This window comes from Lepus europaeus, chromosome 18 (genome assembly GCF_033115175.1).
Source record: "Lepus europaeus isolate LE1 chromosome 18, mLepTim1.pri, whole genome shotgun sequence".
Taxonomy (NCBI): Eukaryota; Metazoa; Chordata; class Mammalia; order Lagomorpha; family Leporidae; genus Lepus; species Lepus europaeus.
The window spans coordinates 14,653,524-14,677,170 of record NC_084844.1 but is presented as its reverse complement, the minus strand read 5'-3'; the positions used below and the strand labels follow the sequence as shown (position 1 = coordinate 14,677,170).

At 56.0% G+C, this 23,647-nt stretch overlaps 2 protein-coding genes across 2 annotated transcripts in view; one reads left to right on the top strand and one right to left on the bottom strand.

Moving 5' to 3' along the window:
- The first annotated feature begins 33 nt into the window (after window positions 1–33).
- On the top strand, window positions 34–2,304 carry LOC133747146 (proline-rich protein 29-like). The gene is made up of 6 exons (XM_062175347.1): window positions 34–93; window positions 335–416; window positions 555–661; window positions 1,709–1,929; window positions 2,051–2,121; window positions 2,276–2,304. Exons 1-6 carry the CDS (start codon window positions 34–36, stop codon window positions 2,302–2,304), a joined length of 570 nt encoding a protein of 189 aa, XP_062031331.1.
- Window positions 2,305–6,559: 4,255 nt separating this feature from the next.
- ERN1 (endoplasmic reticulum to nucleus signaling 1) overlaps window positions 6,560–23,647 on the bottom strand; it is a 94,725-nt gene continuing 77,637 nt past the window's right edge. Inside the window, exons 13-22 of the mRNA XM_062215423.1 lie at window positions 21,814–22,081; window positions 21,027–21,117; window positions 20,533–20,722; window positions 19,811–19,910; window positions 19,298–19,497; window positions 14,223–14,370; window positions 12,104–12,231; window positions 9,409–9,532; window positions 8,978–9,045; window positions 6,560–7,966 (exon numbers count right to left, since the gene is read on the bottom strand). Coding sequence (XP_062071407.1) covers window positions 7,754–7,966; window positions 8,978–9,045; window positions 9,409–9,532; window positions 12,104–12,231; window positions 14,223–14,370; window positions 19,298–19,497; window positions 19,811–19,910; window positions 20,533–20,722; window positions 21,027–21,117; window positions 21,814–22,081 — 1,530 coding nt within the window. The 3' untranslated portion in view covers window positions 6,560–7,753. The remainder of the gene's footprint in view (window positions 7,967–8,977; window positions 9,046–9,408; window positions 9,533–12,103; window positions 12,232–14,222; window positions 14,371–19,297; window positions 19,498–19,810; window positions 19,911–20,532; window positions 20,723–21,026; window positions 21,118–21,813; window positions 22,082–23,647) is intronic.

Below are 23,647 nucleotides of genomic sequence, written 5' to 3'. Positions count from 1 at the left end.
AGCCAGGGTAACCCCGACCCAGCGCTGCGGGCCATGGCCTCCGGGGCCGGCGGGAGCTGGGGTCGCGCCACGCCACCGGGTGCAGCCCCGACGGTGAGGGCTGCGCTGGGCGGGACGACAGAGTTGGGGGCGGCCTCTGGAGGGGCTGCACCCTGGGAGAAATGGTGGGGAGGGGGTGAGGAGCGACCCTAGACAGAGGAAAGGACCCGAGGCGGGAAGGGCAGAGCCGGGCGCCTGCGGGGTTGGGGCACCTTGCGGCGGCGGAGTGGGGGGTTGGAGCTGGCGGTCCACCCGATCCCTTCGCCGCCGGCTGAGTCCCCACCGCCCGCCCCAGCCCTGGGTGACCGTCCTGCAGCCCCCGCCGTGGGCCGCCCCGCCGCAGCCGCAGCCGCCGCAGCCGGGCCGCGTGAAGGAAGGTGAGACTCCGGTCACTCCCCCGCCCTCCTTGGCCCGCACATTCTCTCGCAGTCCTCGCCCACGGCTGGTGGGGTCGCGCAGGGTGGCGGGGAGGGGAGAGCGCGCGCAGACCCGGTGTCTCCCTGAATCCCGCCCAGGGCTGCTGGAGCTGCTGCTGTTGCAGAACGCGCAGGTGCACCAGCTGCTGCTCTGCCGCCTGGCCGAGGGGGCGCTGGACTTCGCGCCCACTTCATTCGACCCGCAGGTGCGTGGGGGTGTGGCCACGGAGGCCGCCCACCTGGGGCCCCGGTATTGAGATGCATCGGGGGTCATCCCTGGAGGAAAAGGAGCAGGAAGCCAGCCCACACCTTTCTGCCTGGGTCTACCGGTGGCAGTCTCCAGGGGCCCAGGAGAGGGCGCCCTTGCCCCCAAGTCCAGACCACCGGGGATTGGATTTCAAGGAGGTTCCCCGCAGGGCACCCCAGCTGGACTTGAGGCCCTGGGAGCGCAGGCACATTGGACCTGGGTCCCGCACCAGCAGGTCGTACGTGCCAGGCCTGTGCTGACGCTGACTGAGGTGTTTGCTGGGCACGTAATGGATAAAGGACTGGCTGAACATAAAGGCACGGGGGCTGTGGCTGGCATGAGTGGCACAAAATGAAATGCACAGCTGACTGTGGGCTGAGTCAGGTGCTGTGCAGGGGGAATGGGTGGTCTTGGAGCCTGCCCCAGACAGCCAGGTAGGATTCTGACCCTTGGAGGAGCCGAGGGGTGTGTCCACCATCCTGGCCAAGGGGCTGACAGGATGGAGGGAGGGGCGAGGGGGATTCTAAGGCTGAGCCTTCCTCTGCCAACCCTGGGCGTCCTGAGAGATTGGGAGAAAGGAGGCTTGGAGGACAGAAGAGACAGGGGTTCAAGGTGGTGCTGCTGGGGCCCCTCACACCCTCAGGGGCCCTTGGGATGAGCAGCCCACCTCACTGATGGGGCACAGGTGGTCCAGGGCTGGGTGAGGCCAGGGGCAGCTGAGTGGACTCCCAACCCCAGTGCAGCAGTCACATCTGGCTTCCCCCAGGCCCTGCTCTGCCACTTACTGGCTGGGTGGCCTCAGGCAAGTTGCTCCACCTCTGACCCTGTGTTCCTGTCTGCAAGAGGGAGCAAATGTCTCCTGGCGCCTTTCACGCTGCTGTAGATGCGCACTCAAGGTGGCCGTATGCACACGCCTATCTGGAGAAAGTAGTTTAGGGAGCAGGTCAGTGCAGTGGGAGGAGCCTGAGCCCATCCGTCTCCCCTCCCTGGTGTGCACACTGCCCAGGTCTTCCTGGAGGCGCAGCAGGAAGAGCTGGAGGAGGAGCTGGGCACCCAGGACAAAAGGCCCCTGGTGTTCCACCATCACTACCTGCCCTGCCCACTGCCCTCCCTGGGCCCCCTGTCAACCTGGCCAGCCCCTCTCCTGCCCCCTCCACCACGTCAGCACCACTGGCAGGATGCACCCAGGATTCAGCACCGTCCTCCCGCCTCTGGGAAGAGGGAGGGGTAAGTGAGGCTGCGTGGAAGGGGTCTGGGAGTGGTCAGGTTCCCACTCTGGAGCTGGAGGGGGAACCCCAGAGGCCAGCCCTGGGCCTTTGATGGGGGTCTTTCTTTTCTCCCATCTCAGGAGAGCCGTGCCCCCACCCCCACCCCCCAGTGCCATAGGGACTGTGGGCGCAGATGTACCTCCAGCTTCAGGTAGGGAGCAGGCCACAAATCCAGGGCCTATGGGTAGTCGGGGCCAGGGGGCCTCCTGCCATTGCTGCTGCGGGCAATGGCCTGCCCCTTCCCTTTTCCTCCTCGGGGTCCAGTGAGGCGAGAGGGAGTCACAATTCACGCGCTGTCTCCCCAGACTACTACGATGCTGAGAGCCTACCCTGAGGAGCGAGACACCCACGGCCTCGCCTGTGTCGTCCTGCTGCCCCTTGTCGCCTGCTGACTGCACCCATGCCCGGCGGCCCTCCCTACCTCTCTGCCCCTGCCAGGCCTCTGCTCCTGCTGGCTCAGGGCCCCCACCCCACTGAGTTCTGCAGGAGCTCCCTAGAGCCCCGTGCAGGGCCTGGAAACCACGGATGCCCAACTCCGCCCACTGCTGCCCGCCTGACCAGGAGAGGCCTGGGCACCAGAGCTTTGGCTCTTCTTCCAGTCCGCAGCCTGGGATGACAGGAGCTCATGCTGGGATGTCTCCTTTTGGCCCAAGGATGGAGTCAGGGCTGCTTCTGTTACCCTGGGTCTTTGAAGGGCCCAAAGGGAGAGGCCTGGAGCCCAGCTAGCTCCTGTGGGGGCTCCTCGCCACAGGAAGCCGAGTTGGCAGAAAGGAGTGTGGCCCCTGCGGATTCCTTCCAAACCCCAGCCCCTGTGCCGGGGAGTGCTTCCTCCTGGTCCCGGCTCCCCTGCATCCCAGCTGCAAGGCCCTGGGGCAGCACAGCCAAGCCACTTCCAACAGGAGCAGCGTTCCCAGTCCCTCGTGGCCCTGCCCTCCACCCCCAGCCCTGCAGCTCTGGAAGGGGACATGGAGTCTGCCCCAGCCTGCACACAGACCGCATCTCACCTGTCACTGTGGCCAGTGAGTTCCCCTCGCCCGCCTTGCACTCCAGGAAGGACTCCCCGCCATCCTTTGCGTTATCTTCTCCCGGGACATTGAACCACAGTGGTCACAGTGAACTCTTTCCAGCTTTGAGTCTCCTGTAAACAAACGGCCTTCATCCGAATCACAGGGCTGGGCTGGGCAGGAGGGTGGATTGGAGGAGAGGGGCAGAACATGACAGCCAGGGCTTACAGGCCTCACCCACCGAACCTCTGTCCAAGGCCAAGTCTACAGTGACTGCCCTGCCAGCCCCACTCCTCCAGCCCCCATCATCTTTCAGTATGGCCTCCTGGGAGACAGGCGGCAGGTTTGCTGTTTGCGCGAGCTCTGTGCATGGTGCAGACTGTTGGAACAGCCGGGGCCCGTTCTGTTTCTTTGGCCGTGTTTAATGAATGAAATGCATCAGATATTCAGAAAAAGGCATCTTCCTGGCCGTCCCACACTGACCCCCGTGCAAGGCCACAGAACCCTGGCCTGTGCCAGCGTGGGGTGGGAAGGAAGCGTCTCTTCCACACGTCAGCCTCCCTCCTGAAGACCCCACTCATCTTCTAACAGGTAGCAAAGGGTGCTATGGGCTGCTCTCCTTCCTGGCCTGTACCATTTCAAGACCATCTCCTGGGGCCCTAGGTCCAAGTGTTGCTCCTGGTGGCCCCTGGGGGCTGAGGGGGAGAGGAGCGGGGACTGGGCGGGCAGCCTCCCAGCAGCCCCTGTTCAGCACTGGTGGGGCTGGTGGGCCCTGCAGGGGAGACTCCAGCGTGGTGTGCCCACTGCTCTGTTGAGCTACCTCTGTGGGTTTTTTCCCCTCAAGGCATCTCAGCCTGGAACTCCACTGCAGGTCAGCCCACATCAACGCTCAGGAACCTCTCACCGGCTGTCTCAAAGAAGCCTTTCCCCAAATGGCCAGCAAGGAGGATATTCCCGGCCCTGCCCTGCTGTGGACACCAGGACCCTCTCCTCCCAGTGCGTGGGCCTGCCACAGGCCTCACCAGCCACACCCTGCAACAGCGAGACAGCAGACACCCAGATACCCATCCGGGTGCGGTGCCTCAGGCTTTCTGATGAAACAAAGCACAAACTCCCAAATCTAAAACTACTTTATTTGTGATTGGCTCAGAAGGTGCCATATCAATCAGCAGAATTATAAAACTGTACAGGAGGTACAAAAATAGGCCATTAACTCTGATAATGACCCTCGCATCACCAAGCTTTAAAAATACATGTAGAAGGTGTACAATCTGGCAGTTTATAAAATATAAAGCTAAAAAGGATTTTAGGTTTGACAAAAAGGATTATATCACACAACTAACATATACCAATTAAACAATTAACCCGAGAAGACACAACGGCACAGAGATTTCTAAAAAATCTAAAAATTAACAGTTTACCCCGACCAAATTATTCACCCTTTAAAGGACAAGACCACTTGCTGTAAGGCATCCATCTCAGGGAAGGGCACAGGGTAACTTTTCCAGTTCTGACATGGTTAGGGGTGTTGTCTAAAACAATTCTGATATGCTTTGAGCAAGTGCAATTGTAACTGGATACACTTCAGAGTAAAAATTAAATACATATAAATAGGTTAAATAAATAGAGGTCATTGCAAAAAGAACACTACACAAGGTCTGCACCTGCCGACGCGCGCAGTTGACAGTAATGCTTAGGTAGGCGGGAAGCCCCCATCACAGCTTGACTCCTGAAGAGGAATACTGCATTCCCCAAACCACACAGAGCACAGCGGCGACAGGCGGGGCTGCTCCAGGGGAAGGCTCACTGCAGGGCCCGTCACGGCCAGAGCTACTGTTTCATGAAGAAAACAAAGTCTTGCACGAGAACAGATACTTTGGTTTAAAGGAGAACGGCCCTGAGGGGACACCTGGTAAACCTTCCTGGGCGAGCCGGGCTGGGCCGGGCCAGGGTGTGAGGGAAACAGCAGCTGGGAAGAAAAGCAAAGAGCATGGCGGCGGGAGAGGGGCACGGGCGCGCGCTCCCCAGCTCTCCGAGGACAGAGGGCTGCAGGTGGAGCTGGCCCGCCCGCTAAGGGAACCCCAAGGCTGGGAGCCGACGAACAGGGAAGACAAAGGGGATGCTGGGAACAGAGCATGGGACAGTCTCAGGAAAACCAAACTTGGCTGAAGTTCAGCTTTCAGAAAGACAGCAGCCACCCGGAGCGAGGCCTACAGCGCGGAGGCCCGCAGCCGTGAGGGCTCCGTCAGCCGCCAGTGACCCCTGCTGCCGCAGCACGGGGCAACTGCCCATGACAGCCGACTCGCATTTTCCCAACACCGCACCCAAGGACCGGGCGCTCTGACAAGCACCTTCCTCCTAGCATGGGCGGGAAGAAGATCCTGGCTGCGTTCCCTTAACCTGCAGATCCTGCAATACAGCACCCACCTGTAGTGGCAGAGCAGGGTCTCACTGGAAAGACCTGGGAGGTGAAGGCGCAGGGCCGGCGGTGGGGAGAACTTTGTGCCCAGGACTCTGGCGGCCGAGGGACTTACCCAGCCACACCTGTGTTCCCCCAGATGCAAATGCTTTGGAGCTCTTCAAAAACAAAGAGAGCAAAGTGGTGACAAGGTACATTCGGTGTGTGGGCCAAAGATGGGTCCAACACAAGGTTTGGGCAAGGCCTAAATACATTATAGAGTCCTCTGGGTTCCTAACAGATGTGACTACATTCCATTTTAAAGTTACACAGCTTTCCAGAATTATGGAAGTCCACGGCTTGGACTAAAGGCCAAACAGCTCAGCCGCAGCACAAGGCGGCACGCGGCAGAGCTGCTCTGGCCTCAGGGGCAGCACCCGCTGGCGGAGCCAAGTCCTCAAGACTAGAACTGCAGACAGCACACGGCGTCCAGCCAAGGCCTGGTCAGCCGCGCCGCCTGGAGCACTGAGTGACGGAGAGACGAAGGGGTGCACATCCCAAACGCCTGCTCTGCCCCCCCCCCCACCTGGGTTTCTCTGCAGCGCCGGCAGCCCGCGTCCTGCCCACCTCAACACAGTTATGTGCGCCAATGAAACACTGAAGAAAGCGGGCGCAGGTAGGAACCAGAGTGATCAGCAGGAAAGGCAACTCAAAGATCTGGGGTGTGGCGGCAGACCAGACTGGGAATCGCCTCATACTTCCCCGAGGGCGAACAGCCCCGAGCACAGCACGGCGGCAGGCACCGCAGCAGGCCTGGCCAGACCTGTGGGCGCTGTCCCCACCGGGCCCCAGGCAGACGGAGCAGAGCAGCGCCCACGGCGGGCCCAGGCACTTCTGTGGAAAGCCGGGCTGGCCGTGCTCCCGGACACACACACACACGGTGGGAGGCACCGGGGACGCCAAGCACAGGGCTGTTCAAGGTCTGAACATGGTCGGTCTGAACATGGTCGCCGTTGAGGTTTACAGATGTAGGCTCGTGGCCCCGTCAGCCACTGCGAAAGGAAAGGAGACTCCGCAAAGGCAGGGTGTGAGCTTGCGGTGAGCAGCGCCGGCACAGCCATGCAAGCAGAAGCTCCTGGGAAGAACAGCAACGTCTCTGTGAGCCGGCAGGGCAGGACCCCCCCCCCCCCCCCCCGAGTCTCGGTTCTCAGGCCTGAGCCGCGAGGACCCGTCCGCTGGGCTGAGGAGGGACAGTGCTGCCTCCCACGGCCCCTGACTGTACCCCCACTAAGGCTCCTGGGAGACGAACAGGAATTTCTGACTGAAGCGGATGCTTCAAATTATATTAATTTTAGAAAAAAAATCACATGGTACTGGCACAATTCAGAGAACACGACTTGGACGTGAACACACCCACGGTGCTGCCTGAACGTGCGTCCCCGCCCGGCGCTGCAATGTGCTGAACGGGAGCGCGCCTCTGGAGGGGACGGCGACTGTGGCGCCACGCTGACAGGATGTGCTACATCCCGCATTTCTTCTTTCCGAGTAAGCTTCAGCTTTGGGTTACTTAGGCTATCGAAGCATTCTACAGTCTGATCAAAACACTTACTAGCCCTCGCCAAGAGGAACAGACAAGCTGCCCACAAGGCCTGAGGGTTCCCTGCCTGGGCCCCGACACCAAGTGCTCCTGCTCTGCGGGGCTCAGGGACAGGGGGCCTCACCGCCCACCCAGGGGCTCCACCGCACCACTCCCCACAGGTCTTGGTGAATCTCAGGGACCCTCTCTGCAGGCCAGGGACTCCACTCTCGCTCCAAGTGCTGCTCAATGTGCCTACCGGCCCAGGACACAATCCACTCAGTTTGCCTCCTGACACAGCAACCCCCAGTCTCCAAGAGACCTGCACACGGCTCGCAGGCCATGCTCGCTGCCTCTGGCCACCACGTGTGATGGGTGAGGCACCCCTGTCCCCAGGCGGCACTTTCTGAACCTCTGCCTCGGCCACACACTGCTCCAGCCCTGGGCCGGCGGACTGACGGACAGAGCTCAGCCCGGCTGCTCCTGGCCCCAGGCGGAACTGAGGCCCCTCTCCTGCCCCTCCTGAAAGGCCCAGACTGATAGCAAACAGGGATTTTAAAAAGAAAGTCGAAGCGAGTTTATCCAGCGGAAGGCAGGCGGTGCTCCTTCCGGCCTCTGGGACGGCCTTCCTGTGTAGACAGCCCCCAGCGGCCCCTCTTCTGGGGCCGGCGTTATCCTTTGACCACGGAGTGGGCAGCTCAAGGCACTTGTTTGGGAAGCCTGGGTTCCCTGCGAAGCTGGGAGGCGCCCAGCCCCGGACTGTGGAGTCATGACTGCAGCCACCAAACGGAGGGGCGGCCCCGGCTCAGAGGGCGTCCGGAGTCACTGGGGGCCGGAGCTCCGGGGGCTCATGGGAGTAGTAGGGCTGGAAGAGTCTCTCCTGGCTGCAGAGCTCCATGGCCCGGTAAGTGTGTGAGAGGAGGTGGGGGAAGCGCGACGTGAAGTAGCGCACGAAGTCGTCGGGGAGGGAGCCCAGTGTCTCGCGCACCTCCGGCGGGAGCTCCCGGTAGTGGTGCTTCTGCAGGCAGGCACAGAGACACAGGGTTAGCAGGTGGGGGGCAGGGTGTTAGCGGGGTCTCTGCAAAGAAAGGAAACAGCTTCGTGCGGCCAGCACTCCCTCCCGGTCATCCGGCCCGCGCGCCCCACTCAGGGAGAGGCCTCTGAGCACGTGAGGCCTGCCTGGGCAGCGGACGGACAGGCCTTCTGTGATGTCAGGACCTAGAGGGACTCCCAGCAACCACAAGGAAAACAAACTGCCCGGAATTGAGGTATCTGTCCCAATGTGTGTGGAGACCCCTTTTGTATCTGGGGCAGGCCCTGTTTTAAGGTTTATTTATTTGAAAGGCAGGTGACACAGAGAGGAGAGATACAGAGCTCTTTCATCTGCTGGTCCACTCCCCAAATAACTTCAACAGGCCAGGGCTCGACCAGGCTGAAGCCAGGAGCCAAGAACGCCATCCTGGTCCTCCACGCAGGTAGCAGGATGCTTTCCCAGGCACAGTAGCAGGGGCTGGATCAGAAGTGGAGTAGCCGGGACTCAAACTGGCACCCATATGGGATGGTACCCCAGCATCACAGGCTAGTGCCCTAACCTGCTGCGCCACAATGCCTGTCCCAGGGGACAGGTCCTGGTTGAAGGCTGCATGATGACGGCAGAGGCCAAGAGCCCCGGGGCCCCCAGAGGACAGACAGGGCCCCTGCCGAGCCCCTGGAGCCCAGGCCCCATCTATGAAGGTGCCCAAGGGCTCCTCATTAGAGGTGTGTTTGTGTAGCGACCCTGTCAAGTGGGCAGCTGGGAGACGCCACAAGGCTCCACGAGGCCGCTCCCGGAGCTGACCTCCAGACCTCAGCGTGTGTGAGTGCTGTGTGAGGAAGAAGGGGCCTCCAGCCTGCCAGGTGCAGCGGAGCCGCCTTGCCTGGGAGAGCGCAGAACGCCAGCAGACGCGGGGGACCAGTGCGGAAGGGCTAGGAGGAAGAGGAATCCGCGCTGGGCACTGGCTGCCCGGCCCGGTGCCCACAGACACTTTACCTTATTTCTCATGGCTCGGAGGAGGTCTCTGATGGAGCCACCTTTATAGGTTCTGAATTTACGCAGATCTAGAACAACAAGGAGGCACTGGTGACACAAGTGACACAAAACTTTTAAAGAGAACAACTCCTGGGGCCCCGGGGTTAAGCAGTGGGACTGCACATGCTCTCAGGGGTGGGTCCCCCACAGGGAGCCCAGGCTGGGATCTGAACCCCACCTCCTGGCCACACCCACATCAGAACTGGCCATCCCTGGCATGACCTCTCACTAAGACGTCTAAGGGATGAAAATGAGACATCAGCGTAAGCAAATCGCACAGGACACATCCCCAGAGCGCCAGACCCGGGCAGCACTGCAGGCGGAGGGGCCTGGTGTGCCGTTTCCACGCTGATCTCTAAGAAACACTCCTCCCTCGGGCTCCGCACGGCCACCTGTCTGCAGGGGGACGGTGATGTTCTCCCGCCAGTCCATCTTCACCACAGCTCTCCCGCCTCGCTCCAACTGCCTCACTATCGGGCCATCCAGGGCCTCCTTTTCTATCCGGTCACTCACATCCTGTGAGGGAGACAAGGGCAACAAAAGACGGTCAGGGTCAGAGAGGCTGAGCGCCTCAGGACAGACACAAAGTCACAGAACAGCCACTACCACGAGAGGCCTAAGGGGTCGGCCGGTCCTCTCCAGCCCAGGCCGAAACCTGATATGGGCCAGGCAGCAAGCGCACTGTGAGCAGCTGTCTGCTGCCCCCTGGGGACAGCCTGCAGGGCCCCACCACAACAGACAGCAGTGTCGCAGGGACACCCCTGTGCACTCACGCAACCAGGAACTTCACAAATGCACACACACACACAGTGCATCCACAGAGCCATGTGTGTGGTATCTGCCAGAAAGGGGGGGAAGGCTCAATCTCTCCTTGTATCCTGGGCCCACCCAAGGGCAGCGGGGGGCTGTCCCAGCCCATCCACGCGGGAAAGGCAGGGGAGCCCTCGCGGGGAGAGAGACTCGACGGAGAGAGCGCTGCAGGCCCTGTCTGGGCTCAGCCCTGCTCTACACTCGGGTTTGGCTGCAGCGGGGTCCAGGCTGCACCTGAGGACCAGCGCCCCGAGCTCCTGCCTGGACAGATTCCTGTCTGAGCAAACAGAGCAACGGCCCACGTGCCTCAATGTCTAGCAGCCTCGAGACCCATCGTCATGTCCTTTGACAATGAGAAAGCCACACCAGCTGAACACCTCACTTGCGACTGCTGGAGAAAAGACCTGGAGAGATGGGACGACAGTCCTGGGTGTCCTGGGGCCTGTCTCTGAGCCAAGGCGGTCACAGCTAGTTGACATGGAGAGAAGCCAGGTGTGTTTACAAAATAAAACTTTGAGATACCAAGTGTTTAAATCCTAACATCACGGACTGAAGGCTCCTTTGAGTGTAACTGAAGGTTACACTCCTATGAAGTGATGACGGGGATGGGAGAATTTTCACACTCCATCCTCTAGGACACAGCGATCAGCCCCACTGGCACGCCCACCCACTGCTGTCACGAAGGACAGTACCCAACTCCATCACGGCGACCGTCTAATGGCTGCTGGAGCCCCTGCCCTAGGCCACGCGGAGGCAGTGCTAACAACGCAGTGAAGGCACCAAGCACCCTGCCCTCAAGGAGCTTCTGCTCTGGGGGTTTCACGACAGCGCAGCGCCCGGTCAGCCTCCGGGACAGCCTGCTGGTCACTTCTTTTTTTTTTTTTTTTTTGACAGGCAGAGTGGACAGTGAGAGAGAGAGAGAGAAAGGTCTTCCTTCTCCATTGGTTCACCCCCCAATGGCCGCTGCGGACGGCGCACCACGCTGATCTGAAAGCAGGAGCCAGGTGCTTCTCCTGGTCTCCCACGCGGGTGCAGGGCCCAAGGACTTGGGCCATCCTCCACTGCCTTCCCGGGCCATAGCAGAGAGCTGGCCTGGAAGAGGGGCAACCGGGATAGAATCCGACACCCCAACCGGGACTAGAACCTAGTGTGCCGGCGCCACAAGGTGGAGGATTAGCCTGTTGAGCCACGGCGCCAGCCCCTGCTGGTCACTTCTGAACCACGGTGCTCACCAAGCTGTCGCTGCCCAGACCCAGGTGGAAAAGCCCTGCCCCCATGAGCCTGCTCTTCCAAGGTGCATCTGGGGGTGGGTGATGGGGGTCTGCTCAGTCACAGCCCAGAAGACAGAAACCCATGGCCTCGCCACAGTAGCAGTGTTGCAAAGCTGTGAAACAGCAGAGGAGTGCACGGCGCTGGTTAAATGAGAGCTGAGCAAAGATTAAGTGACAGAGAAAAAACCCAATATAAGGAAATGCTAAAACTCATGACACCTGAGTGAAAATTATATGCTGCCAGAGATTTGCTTCATTGGCAGTGGAGAGAGGCCGAGGTAATGCTGACATCGGGGAAGGGTAAAGGAGAGCTTAGTGTAGCGTTTGCTCTGCTGTGGGTATACGTGGAAATTTTGTAAAATCAAGTTTAAAAAGTATGGCCCAGCCGGCGCCACAGCTCACTAGGCTAATCCTCTGCCTGCAGCGCTGGCACCCTGGGTTCTAGTCCCAGTTGGGGTGCCAGATTCTGTCCTGGTTGCTCCTCTTCCAATCCAGCTCTCTGCTATGGCCCGGGAAGGCAGTGGAAGATGGCCCAAGTCCTTGGGCCCTGCACCCGCATGGGAGACCAGGAGAAGCACCTGGCTCCTGGCTTTGGATCAGCGCAGCGCGCTGGCCGTGGGGGCCATTTGGGGGTGAACCAACAGAAGGAAGACCTTTCCCTCTAACTCTTCCTTTCAAAAAAAAAAAAAAAAAAAAAAGCATGGCCCATCTGCATGATAGAATGAATACTCTAGGTATTAAAATTGTAGAACTTTAAATAAGATATTTAAAATAGCCTGTAAAAAGAGAGACAAGGAGCAGGAAACAAAGCTGAACATTCAGTTTGATTCCAATTAACATTTTTACCTACATGAAGAAAATACATTAAAATGCTAACCACAGTTATTTAGCTCTCAGTCGTAGGACTGGGAGTCAGTTATTCTTCAGTTTCTTTTTTTCTGTAGTTTCAAAGTCTGGCAGAAAACACTGAGCGGAGATTTCTGATACAGGAGACGGGCGTCCTGACCTGAAAGAACTGGAGCTGCTTCTCCAGGCTCCAGAAGAACGGGTGTTTGAGCACGTGCTTCGCCGAGGGGCGCTTCTGAGGGTCCATGGCGATCATGTTCTCGATCAGCTCCCGTGCAACGACATCCTCTGCAAAGCAGGAAAATGAACACGCAAATCACTGTCTCCAGCTGGAAGCCCTAACAAAGTCCTCAAGATCTGCCTTCCCTGGGACTCAGGACTCGCACTGAGCTTCAGTTCCGGCTTTGGCCTGGCCCAGCCCTGACTGTTCTGAGCATTTGGGAAGTGAACAACAGATGGAAGATCTCTGTCTGCCTTCCAAATAAATAAATACAAATTTTTAATAAATGATGCTGTGACTAAAAATGGATTGACGTGCAGAGACATTCAAGATGAAATTGAGGGGCTGGCGCTTTGGCATAGTAGGTTAAGCCTCCGCCTGCAGTGCCAGCATCCCTTATGGGCTCCAGTTCGTGTCCCAGCTGCTCCTCTTCCAATCCAGCTCTCTACTTATGGCCCCGGAAGGCAGTGGAAGATGGCCTAAGTGCTTGGATCCCTACACCCACAACATAGGAGCCCTGGAAGAAGCTCCTAGCTCCTGGCTTCAGATCAGCTCAGCTCCAGCCATTGTAGCCATTTGGGGAGTGAACCAGCTGATGGAAGACCTTTCTCTTTCTGTTTGTAACTGTGCCTCTCAAACAAGTTAACACATCTTAAAAAAAAAAAAAAAAAAAAAGGAAAAGAAGATGAAATTAATTGAGGGGCCAGCACTGTGGTGTAGCAGGTAAAGCTGCCGCCTGTGACACCAGCATCCCATGAGGGCACCAGTTTGTGTCCCAGCTGCTCCACTTCCGATCCACTCCCTGCTAATGCACTTGGGAAAGCAAGGGGAGACAGCCCAAGTCCTTGGACCCCTGCACCATTCCAGGTCATGAGAGACCTGGAAGAAGCTCTGGGCTCCTGGCTTTGGCCTGGCCCATCTCTGGGAAGTATGACCATCTGGGAAGTAAACCAGTAGACAGAAGATCTCTGTCTCTCCCCCTCTCTTTGTTACTCTGCACTAGAAATAAATATATCTTTTTACAAAAATTTGAAAAGCCCTTTGCAAAGCAATGTGTGATTAACCCCATTTTTATAAAAATGTACATATGTATCTAGATAAATGATCAGGATAATACATGCCAAGGTATTAACAGCATTCGTTCCTGTATCATGAATTATTGGCCTTTACAGTAATCTGGGTTTTTTTCCCCACAATGAATAAATCAACCCATAAGTAAAACAATTATTTAGTTTCAGGTTTTTCTCTGAAGTCCAGAAGAAAGACTCGCTGGACTCACACAAGAGGAGTGAGAAGAGAGCCCGTCCAGCCTGACCCAGCAGACTGTCCCCCACTGACCACAGGCCCTCACAGAGGGGCCACTTTGTGGACAGTTTGTCCCTGCCAGGCCACTGCAGGAAGGGATCTCAGATATTTATTTATTTATTTATTTATTTATCTAATTTTTGACAGGCAGAGTGGACAGTGAGAGAGAGACAGAGAGAAAGGTCTTCCTTTTGCCGTTGGTTCACCCTCCAATGGCCGCCGTGGCTGGCGCGCTGAGGCCGGCGCACCGCACTGATCCGCAGGCAGGAGCCAGGTGCTTCTGGTCTCCCATGGGGTGCAGGGCCCAAGCACTTGGGCCATCTTCCACTGCACTCCCAGGCCATAGCAGAGAGCTGGCCTGGAAGAGGGGCAACTGGGACAGAATCTGGCACCCCGACCAGGACTAGAACCCGGTGTGCCAGCACCGCAAGGTGGAGGATTAGCCTGTTGAGCCATGGCGCCGGCCTGGGATCTCAGATATTTAACCCTTGCGTCACAAGCTGCAACTCAGGTCTCCAGGACGGGGCCTTGCCAGGCACACAGACAGCTGGTGACCAGAGGAACTCTGGAGCTTCTTGGTTCTTCACAGATAACCCGAGGCAGCCCTCCGCAAGCTGTGCCCAAGCAGGCCGGGAACGAGGCCCTCAGCGAGCAGCTGGACGGCAGGGCCTCTGGAAGTGCAGGGGAGGAGCAGCCAGCTCCAGCAGGGCACTCAAGCAGCCAAGGAGGCCCTCTCGACCCCCAGCCCGCTCACCGTGCTTCTCTGGGTGGAAGCAGTCGAGGCTGTAGGCACCCAGGAGGATGTTGGCCTGCCGCTGCAGGGACTTGCCAAAGGGGTGGCTGCCCTCAGAGATGACGTAGTAAAAGACGCAGCCCGCAGAGAAGATGTCCACTGTGTAGGTCTGAAACGAAGCAGAGCACAGGGGGCCTTCAAGCAGCGCTCCCATCTCACAGCGGCCAGGGAAGGCAGGAGCAGTGCATCTTGGGAGCATCAGCTGGTGGCGGTGACCTGCCCGGGCAGGGAAGGGCACCCTGCAGCACCACATGGGGGGTCATGGTCACAGCGGAGGACAGGGGCCAGCGGCAAGCCCACGACGCCCCGTGCCTTGGCCTCCTCAGGTCTAAGAGAACAGTGTGGTCTGCTCCCCGCAGGTGGCTGTGGAGGCTGCAATCAGACAGGAACATGGTTCTGAAGACAGCCCTGGGCCAGAGGAAGCTCTCCGAGCCATCGCCCACCCAACACCAGTCCCTCGGAGGGACTCTACTTACTGGCCTCCCTCCTGTACCCCCAGGGCCTGAATGGTGTCTGCACACAGTAGGGATCCAACCTTATTTGTAAGCAACTAACACCGTTTTAGATTCAAAATCAGCCCCAGACAGCAACTACCTGACAAGTTTTCAGTGAGGCCATGTGTGAGGTTACTTGCACTTCGCACTTACCCCACAACACCATTCAATGTCTCTGGAGGAGCGTCCTTTTAGGAAAATGTGCAGATGTGATTTCTAGCTCATGCTGTTGGGGCTGTAACACTAATCTTCTGGGCATGGCTTGGGTCCCCACTGCTTGGCCCCACCTCTTAGGTTCTCCACCAGGGCCCCATTTGAGTCCTGGCTGCTTCATTTCTGATCCAACTCCCCGCTAACATGCCTGGGAAGGCAGCAGATGAGAGACCAAGTACTCGTGTCCCCTCCATCCATGTGGGTGATCCAGATGGGGTTCCAGGCATCTGGCTGCAGCCTGAACCAGCCTTAGCCGTTGTGGCCATTTGGAGAGTGAACCAGCAGATGGGAGGTATCTACCCCTACTCCACGCCCCCACAACTCTGACTTTCAAATAAATAAGTACATGACTCCACCAGACAACATGAGGATGTCATGAGAGAAAGGAGGGTCTCATCACTTTCCACATGGGAAGAAACACACCTTTAACAACAAGAAACTCTGATTCCCGGCTGCTCCATTTTTGATCCAGCTCTCTGCTAATGGCCTGGGAAAGCAGTAGAAGATGGCTCAACAATTCCTTGGGCCCCTGCACCCATGTGGGAGACCCGGAAGAAGCTCCTGGCTCTTGGCTTCATATCAGCCCAATTCCAGCTGTTGTGGCCATTTGGGGAGTAAACCAGCAGAAGGAAAATTGACACCTTTCTCTCTCCCCCTGGTCCCCCAAATCTGCCTTTCAAATAAATAATCTTCAAGACAAAATAATAAGAGGGGCTGGTGTTGTGGCACAGTGGGTTAAAGCCCTGGCCTGAAGTGCTGGCATCCCATATGGGTGCCAGTTCTAGTCTCAGCTGCTCCTCTTCTGATCCAGCTCTCTGCTATGGCCTGGGAAAGCAGTAGAAGATGGCCCGAGTCCATGGGCCCCTGCACCCGCATGGGAGACCCGGGAGAAGCTCCTGGCTCCTGGCTTCGGATCAGCACAGATCTGGCCATTGCAGCCATCTGGGGAGTGAACCAGCGGATGGAAGACCGCTCTCTCAGTCTCTACCTCTCTCTGTAACTCTGTCTTTCAAATAAATGAAATCTTAAAAACAAACAAACAAACAAAAAAATGAGTATATGAGTATCAAGAAAAGGAATACACAATACACACACACATATACACACGTAGAGGACTGCTATGGGTTCTAATGCTATTTTTTTTTGGACAGGCAGTTAGACAGTGAGAGAGAGAGAGGCAGAGAGAAAGGTCTTCCTTCCATTGGTTCACCCCCCCAAATGGCCACCACGGCCGATGCGCTGTGCCGATCCGAAGCACTGATCCGAAGCCAGGAGCCAGGTGCTTCCTCCTGGTCTCCCATGCGAGTGCAGGGCCCAAGCACCTGGGCCATCCTCCACTGCCTTCCCGGGCCACAGTAGAGAGCTGGATTGGAAAAGGAGCAACCGAGACAGAATCCGGCACCCCAACTGAGACTAGAACCTGGGGTGCCAGTGCCGTAGGCCAAGTGAGCCGCGGCGCTGACCTTCTAATGCATTTTTAAGAATACTTGAGGGGGTGGCACTGGGTAAGGCCGCTGCCTGAAGCGCCAGCATCCCATATGGGTGCCAGTTTTAGTCCCGGCTGCTCCTCTTCTGATCCAGCTCTCTGCTATGGCCTGGGATAGCAGTAGAAGATGGCCCAAGTCCTTGGGTCCCTGCACCCACGTGGGAGACCTGGAGGAAGCTCTTGGCTCCTGGCTTCGGATCAGCACAACTCCGGCCATTGCGGCCAGTTGGGGAATGAAACAGCGGATGGAAGACCTCTCTTCTTTTTCTTTCTCTCTCTCCCTCTCCCTCTCTGCCTCTCCTCTCTGTGTAACTCTGGCTTTCAAATAAATGAATGAATCTTAAAAATAATAATAATAATAAATGCTTGAGAGCTCAGCACTGAGGCATGAAAAGCTGGCACCTGCAACACCAGAATCCCATCTGGGTACTGGTTTGTGTCTCAGCTGCTCCACTTCCAATCCAGCTCCCAGCTAATGCCCTGGAAAAAGCAGCAGAAGATGATCCAAGTGCTTGGGCCCCTGCACCCACGTGGGGACCTGGAAGAAGCTCCTGGCTCCTCCTGGCTATTGTGGCCATCTGGGTTGTGAACCAGCAAATGTAAGAGCTCTCTGTGTCTTTTCTTCAATCTCTCTGCAACTCTTTCAAATAAATAAATAACCTTAAAAAAAAAAAATCTTTGAGTCCACAGGGATTAAGGGGAAAAAAATAAGAGAAAAAAATAATAAAAATAAAGCACTTCTTTACAGAAAATGTCCACTAATAAATGGAAAACAATTCCACCGAACTGAGCGCTTTAGGCAAAGATGGTCAACAGTTTCTAAGTCCTGGGTGAATGACTATTGGTAAATAGGATATTCACACTGTGCCAAGTACCACACCGCATGTCACTTGCTAACAACAAAAGGAGAAATGAACTTCACGGTGGAGAGATCAGTTGGCACCAAGTTAGCATCTCTGATAGAGGAATACTCTGCCATCACATGCCTCCTGATGCAGTGACCTATGGCCTTTTCTTGCTAAAAACATTTACCTTGAATCTAATCAAGCCTCTAGACCTAATAACTTCTAGTTCACAGGAGATAGAAAGAATAGAGAGAAATGTCAAAACACTGCCATGAGAAACTCAGCAAACAAATCCAGAATGCGGTATTCTGCAAAAAAGTGCCGAGGCTCTTTAAAATGTCAGTATCCTGGTTTCGGAGGATGACCAAATGTAGTGCAAGACGCCTGACTGGGTCCTAGGGTGAGAAAACAAGCTCTACACAAGACATTTGGGAACGGGGGAAACGTGGATATGGGCTGAATATTAAGAGACAGAAACAGCAGTAACTGTTTAGGTGTGATACTCGTATGGTGGTTAGGAAGCAGACTCATGCTGGGACACGGGTTCCGGCACAGCCTGCTTGAGACGGCTGCATTCTGTATCTGGGTACCAGTTTGAGTCCCAGCTGCTCCACTTTGGATCTAGCCTGGGAAGCAAGGGCTAATGGCTCACATATTTGAGTCCCTGCCACCCATGTGGCAGACCCGGATGGAGTTACTGGCTCCTGGTTTCAAACCCTGGTTCAAGCCCCAACTCTTGGGGCCGGCACTATGGTGCAGTAGGTTAATCCTCCGCCCATGGCACCGGCATCCCATATGGACACCAGTTCTAGTCCCGGCTGCCCCTCTTCCAATCCAGCTCTCTGCTATGGCCTGGGAAAGCATTAGAGGATGGCCCAAGTCCTTGGGCCCCTGCACCCGCATGGGAGACCAGGAAGAAGCACCTGGCTCCTGGCTTCGGACTGGTGTAGCTCCAGCCGTTACAGCCATCTGGGGAGCAAACCAACAGATGGAAGACCTTTCTCTCTGTCTCTCCCTCTCACTGTCTGTAACTCTACCTCTCAAATAAATAAATAAATAAAATATATATATTTTTTTAAACAGGCAGAGTGGACAGTGAGAGAGAGAGCGACAGAGAGAAAGGTCTTCCTTTGCTGTTGGTTCACCCTCCAATGGCCGCCGCAGCTGGCGCACTGCGGCCGGCACACCACGCTGATCCGAAGGCAGGAGCCAGGTGCTTATCCTGGTCTCCCATGGGGTGCAGGGCCCAAGCACTTGGGCCATCCTCCACTGCACTCCCTGGCCACAGCAGAGAGCTGGCCTGGAAGAGGGGCAACCGGGACAGAATCCGGCGCCCCAACCGGGACTAGAACCCGGTGTGCCGGCGCCGCAGGCAGAGGATTAGCCTATTGAGCCGCGGCACCGGGCAAATAAATAAAATCTTAAAAAAAAAAAAAGCCCCACCTGTTGCAGCCATTTGGGGAGTGAACTAGTGGATGGAAATATCTCTCTCTGCTTTTCAAATAAATCTTTAACAACAAGAACAATAAAAGTAGACTCATGCTGAAGTATTTACAGGTGAAGGGCCAGGTCGCCTGCTACTATATTCAAATAGGTCAGCAATGGAGAAAGATAAAGCAAATGTAGCATAAATTTTAACAGATGTTGAATCTAAGAGGAGGTACACAGGTCCTGATAACACTCTCTCAATATTTTGCATGTTCAAAAATTCTCAAAATAAAAAGCTGAGAAAACAAAAAACAAGCAGATTTTAACAGAACGGAATCCACAGTTCTGCTCACCTTACCCAAATCCTGATTTCTCTGCTCCCCAAATAAAAAAGGGGTTAAAAATGATGGTAAGAGTAGGAAAAAGAGTAGACAACCGCCGGCACTCCCTCCGTTCAGTACAGTACGGGAGGTTCGCACAGAAGCCTTTGTGACAGGAGTGGCGTTCTCCAGCGACATCCTGGGTGCGAAAGGCGGCTCTGCAGGGTCACAGGGCTGTGCCATTACTCACAGGGTTCTCCTTGCAGTCTTCACTCAGCATCTCCGGGGCGATCCAGCCTTCTGTGCCGGGCACCCCGGAACGGCGGCTGAAGCTGTGCCTGCCCACTGCCAGCTTCTTACAGAGGCCGAAGTCAGAGATCATAGCCTTGATCTTGCCATGTGCATTGGGCATGGAGAGGAGAATGTTGTGGGGTTTCAGGTCTCTGTGAACTAGGATAAAACTCCACATTAGCACAATGTGTGCCTCGAAGAACCCAGGTCTCTCTCTATAAGGGGGAGTGTGTCCTCGTCAGACTTCCAGGGTATCTGCTGCTGCTCTAAACATTCTGGTTGCCAACTATGTAAGATTCTTCCTCAAATTCTTACACAGCTCTACTAAGACCACCTAAACCCACCCTCCATGCCCTACACATCAGTGATGCAGCAAAGGACTCAAACAGAGGCAAGGCCGCCTGAGCAGTCAGCAACCCGCACCCGGGCCCCTGGCCCCTGGCCCCTGGCCTGGCAAAGAGCAGACTCTCACCAATGTTGAGCGAGTGCAGGTGGGCCAGGCCCGAGGTGGTCTGCTGCAGCAAGGTGATGGGCTCCAGGCCAAGGTGGAAGAAGTCCTTCTGCTCCACATACTGCAAGACACACGATGGCAAGGCCCTCAGTTCACTTCTGCTGAACCCGTTTTAAGAAGGAAAAGCTAAGTTTTACTGACAACAATCTCTGTCCAAGTCCACAGTCTCCAACAGCCCCCTGAAGTTATCAGGTGACTTAAACAAATCAACAGAGCCCCAGTTCGCTAATTTATAAAGAGAAGGACAAGATGATAATCAGGTTCACCGTCTCATAGATAAACCTGCAAGGGAATCCACGTGAGTGAGATGGCGTCATGGTAGGCCTGGAAACGCAGCAGGAGGCTGCTGGATGATATCAAAGCCTAGAGCCATCAACCAGCATCTTCCAACCCCCGACTGGCCTTGACCAGAGACAGGGACAATGGCCCAGATCCCCCGGAGACAGACAGGAAAAGACTCACGACCAAAGACCACCAGGCAGGCTGAGGAGACCACCCCATTAAAACCGGGGTGACTGTGTTTGTGGTTCGTGAGTATACACACTTGTCAAAATGAAGCAAACTGTACATTTCATTGTATTGTCACTTCAGTAACATTAGTAAAGTGACATAAAAATAATCCTGTAGTCTCTAAAACCAGAGCCGGGGGGAGGAAGAAGGCGGCGGCCCCAGCACGGACTCACCTCCTGCAGGGTGGCCGCGCACAGCTCGATGGCGATGTACTGGAACTGCCGGTCTCTCTCCGTGCAGAAGTAGCGGATCACGTTCGGATGCTCGTCTGATTCTCGCAGCAGCTGCACCTCACGGTCGGCGAAGCTGAAACACTCGGGGAGGATCCTCTTCACGGCCACATCGCGGTTGTCAAACATGCCCCTGGGGACAAGCAGCGGGGCTGGGGTCTGGAAGTGCGGACGGGCTGAGGAAACGCAACGAGGCCTGCGGCACTCCTCTGCCTGTGACACAGCGGCCACCCTGCCAGCCTTGCAGCCGCGACCTTCACTGACCGCCAGGTAGCCCTGGGGTCACCATTTCTCTCTGCGCAGGAGGCTCCCGAGAGGTCACGTGCCTGGGTCATGGCTCTGGCCCTGCTGTGCCTCTGAAGCCTGGCACTCAGTCTACAACCCGACAGGCATGCACCTACTACGAGGTGTGGGGTGGGCCTGGCTCATCCACTCACCGGTACACAATTGTGCCCTCAGCTCCGTGGCCCAGGACGTCTTTAGGACAGAATGAAATCTTCCCAACCATCACCATGCTGGCTTCCTCATCTATAACAAAAGGGAATAAGAAGAGGGCATTTCAAGCAGACAACACCCAAAAGGACCTTGAGGTTAAAATGGCACCAAATCCTACAGACAAGAGCCCTCCCTCCCCCTGCCCCAACACTGTCTCTGCCTTTATATACTTTATTCTATATTACCATGTGTGTCTGAAACTTTCTTAAAGATTGGGATTCTCCACAAACTTCATGTTCAAATGCAGTTGGACCTATGCAACACATAACGCAAAGAAAGACCACCTGAAGGATGTGCAGCTCAGAGTCGAGCGGCAGCGGGACCTGGGGCTCGGTGGTCCCTGCACAAGGTCAGTGTTAATACGCTCAGAACACTGGCTCCCCCTGACAACCAGCAGGAGAGGACGGGGATCCAGAGCTGCACTTTGTACCTGGCCACTGGCTGTCCTCAGTAATTCTCCCAAGTTTAACAGGCAGCTCACCTCTGAGCAGTATCAATTCTCAGCCCTCATGGAGCACACTGGAGGGAGGAATAAGGAGACTTCCCAAAGGCCCTCTGGGGGTAGGTGCCCCTCCCACAAAGACCCCACAGGAGGGAGGACGTTAGGGGACAGCACAGTGAGCCCTTGAGAATGGCACTTGATAATCTCATGGAGATTCCAAGGAGGACCATGGAGCCGTATAGTTCTCAAGTGACGTTCAAATGAAAAATAAAAGCCAACAGCCGTACCCTCATCATCTGGCTCCAGGGAGAGGCTGGCACCAGCCCTGGAGGCAGAGCCGCTGGAGTGCAGTGAGTGGTTGGAGGCCCTGGGGGACGTGCTGGGGCTGCTGGTGCCCGAGCTCTCCGAGTATGGGCTGCAGGCGTCCAGGAGGTCCGCGTCCTGTGTCACATCTCCGGGTGGGGGGAAGGGCAGCTGCTGCTGCTGCAGGAGCTGGATCTTCTCCAGCTCCTTCTGGAACTGCTGGTGCTGGAGCTGCTGCTGCTGATGCATGCTCTGGAGAGAGAAACCCACGTGCAGACAGGTGCATCCGCGTCCGCCAAGAGACAAGGAGCCAGGAGACGAGCGGCCCCTCATGGCAGAGCTGCGCTTGACACGATGCCACAGGGCACGATGAGCCCAGGTGGCAGGCCTTCTTGCTAGTGTGACCCTTCCCAGCATGGCTCACTCCCCAACCCTGGAGGGGCCCAGAAAGAGCTGTATGGCCACCAGGCAGGAGCACCAGAGGAGGGACTCTGCCAAGGTGGAGGGTTGGGCCCAGGCAGAAAATGTTCCATTCAAGTCAAAAATTCTGTGACTTCCATCAAGTCTGGGAATTGTTGCAAAAAATTAAGCCAAACAGGAAGAACTGCACCAGGTAGCTGGAAGCAGAATGGGTACAGATAACCTGTCCCCTGTCCACTAGGGCTTTGTGCTTTGTAAAGCTGGCACAGAGATGGCTGGCAGTCTAGAGAGCAGATTTGGAATCTGGGGCTCAGAACCATCCACCATCCACCAGAGCCATGCAGCCAGGAGAGAGCAGGGTGGGGCTCAGAACCATCCACCATCCACCCAGAGCCATGCAGCCAGCATGTAGCAGGGTGGGGTTCAGGCCAGGGTGCTGCTGGCCCATTTGTCATGCTGCCCCCCTCCATGCTGCTCATTCTGGAAGGCTCACTCTATCTGTTAGGAAGAGTTGCAGACTGGAGCCTCCTCACACAGGGCACCATAAATGTGTAGGGGTCAGGGCCTTCTGCCACGTGTTCCATCACGTGCATGCTGGCACCTCCAAAAATTTATTTTCTTTGAATAAATTCAATCTGGCTGTAAATTCGTACAGTGCCTCCTCTCTATTCTGTGCCTCTTTTCCTAACATTTATGGCGGCCCTTGTGAGGAGGCACCAATTCTGCAACTCTTTTCCTAACACCATCATCATTCCAAGTGGCAGCAATCTGTATTAGGTCTGCCCATGTGTGGCAGCTTAAAAGAACTGGTTTACAGCCGACAACCCACTGGGGAGTTTTGTAACCACTCCCCCACCACCACCTTGGGAGGAAGTCCTGGAAATGCCATCTGCTTGCTGAGTACCCCGGGAGGGTTCCTTAGCTTTTGGGAACCTGTTTTCTTCTTCCATGGGCAGGGATGAATAATAACGACCTCACATAGGACTGCATGAGGAGAACAAGTGAACATATCTGCCTCTAGGAAGCACCACACAAAAGGTTTATTCCCGTTAAGCATTTGAGTGCGGAGGCGCTAAAACATCTCCATGTGTGGTGCAACGTAATGAAGGAGGATTCCCCTGGAATGTTTTCGCCCACCCCTGACTACTCAACTATCTATGCAATTTTCTGCTCACCTAGGTCCAAACAGGAAGTCAAGAGAAGCACCACACTGCCCTTCCCTCTCTAGCTGGTCTAGAAGGCAGTCTGTAAGGGTTTCTACCTACTGTCCCTATTCTTAAAATAATAATAATAATAAATTTACCCGTTCAAAATGAGCTGCAAGCAAGGTGTACAAATCAGCTTTATAGTCTGTTATCTGAAAAGCTCTAAAGGTTAGGTACAAAATGGTCCAAGAAG

Coding starts and splice junctions, on each gene's coding strand:
- LOC133747146 (XM_062175347.1), top strand. CDS start 34: ATGGCCTCCGGGGCCGGCGGGAGCTGGGGTCGCGCCACGCCACCGGGT. Junction 417..554: donor GCCGGGCCGCGTGAAGGAAG/GTGAGACTCCGG, acceptor AATCCCGCCCAG/GGCTGCTGGAGCTGCTGCTG. Junction 1,930..2,050: donor GCCTCTGGGAAGAGGGAGGG/GTAAGTGAGGCT, acceptor CTCCCATCTCAG/GAGAGCCGTGCCCCCACCCC.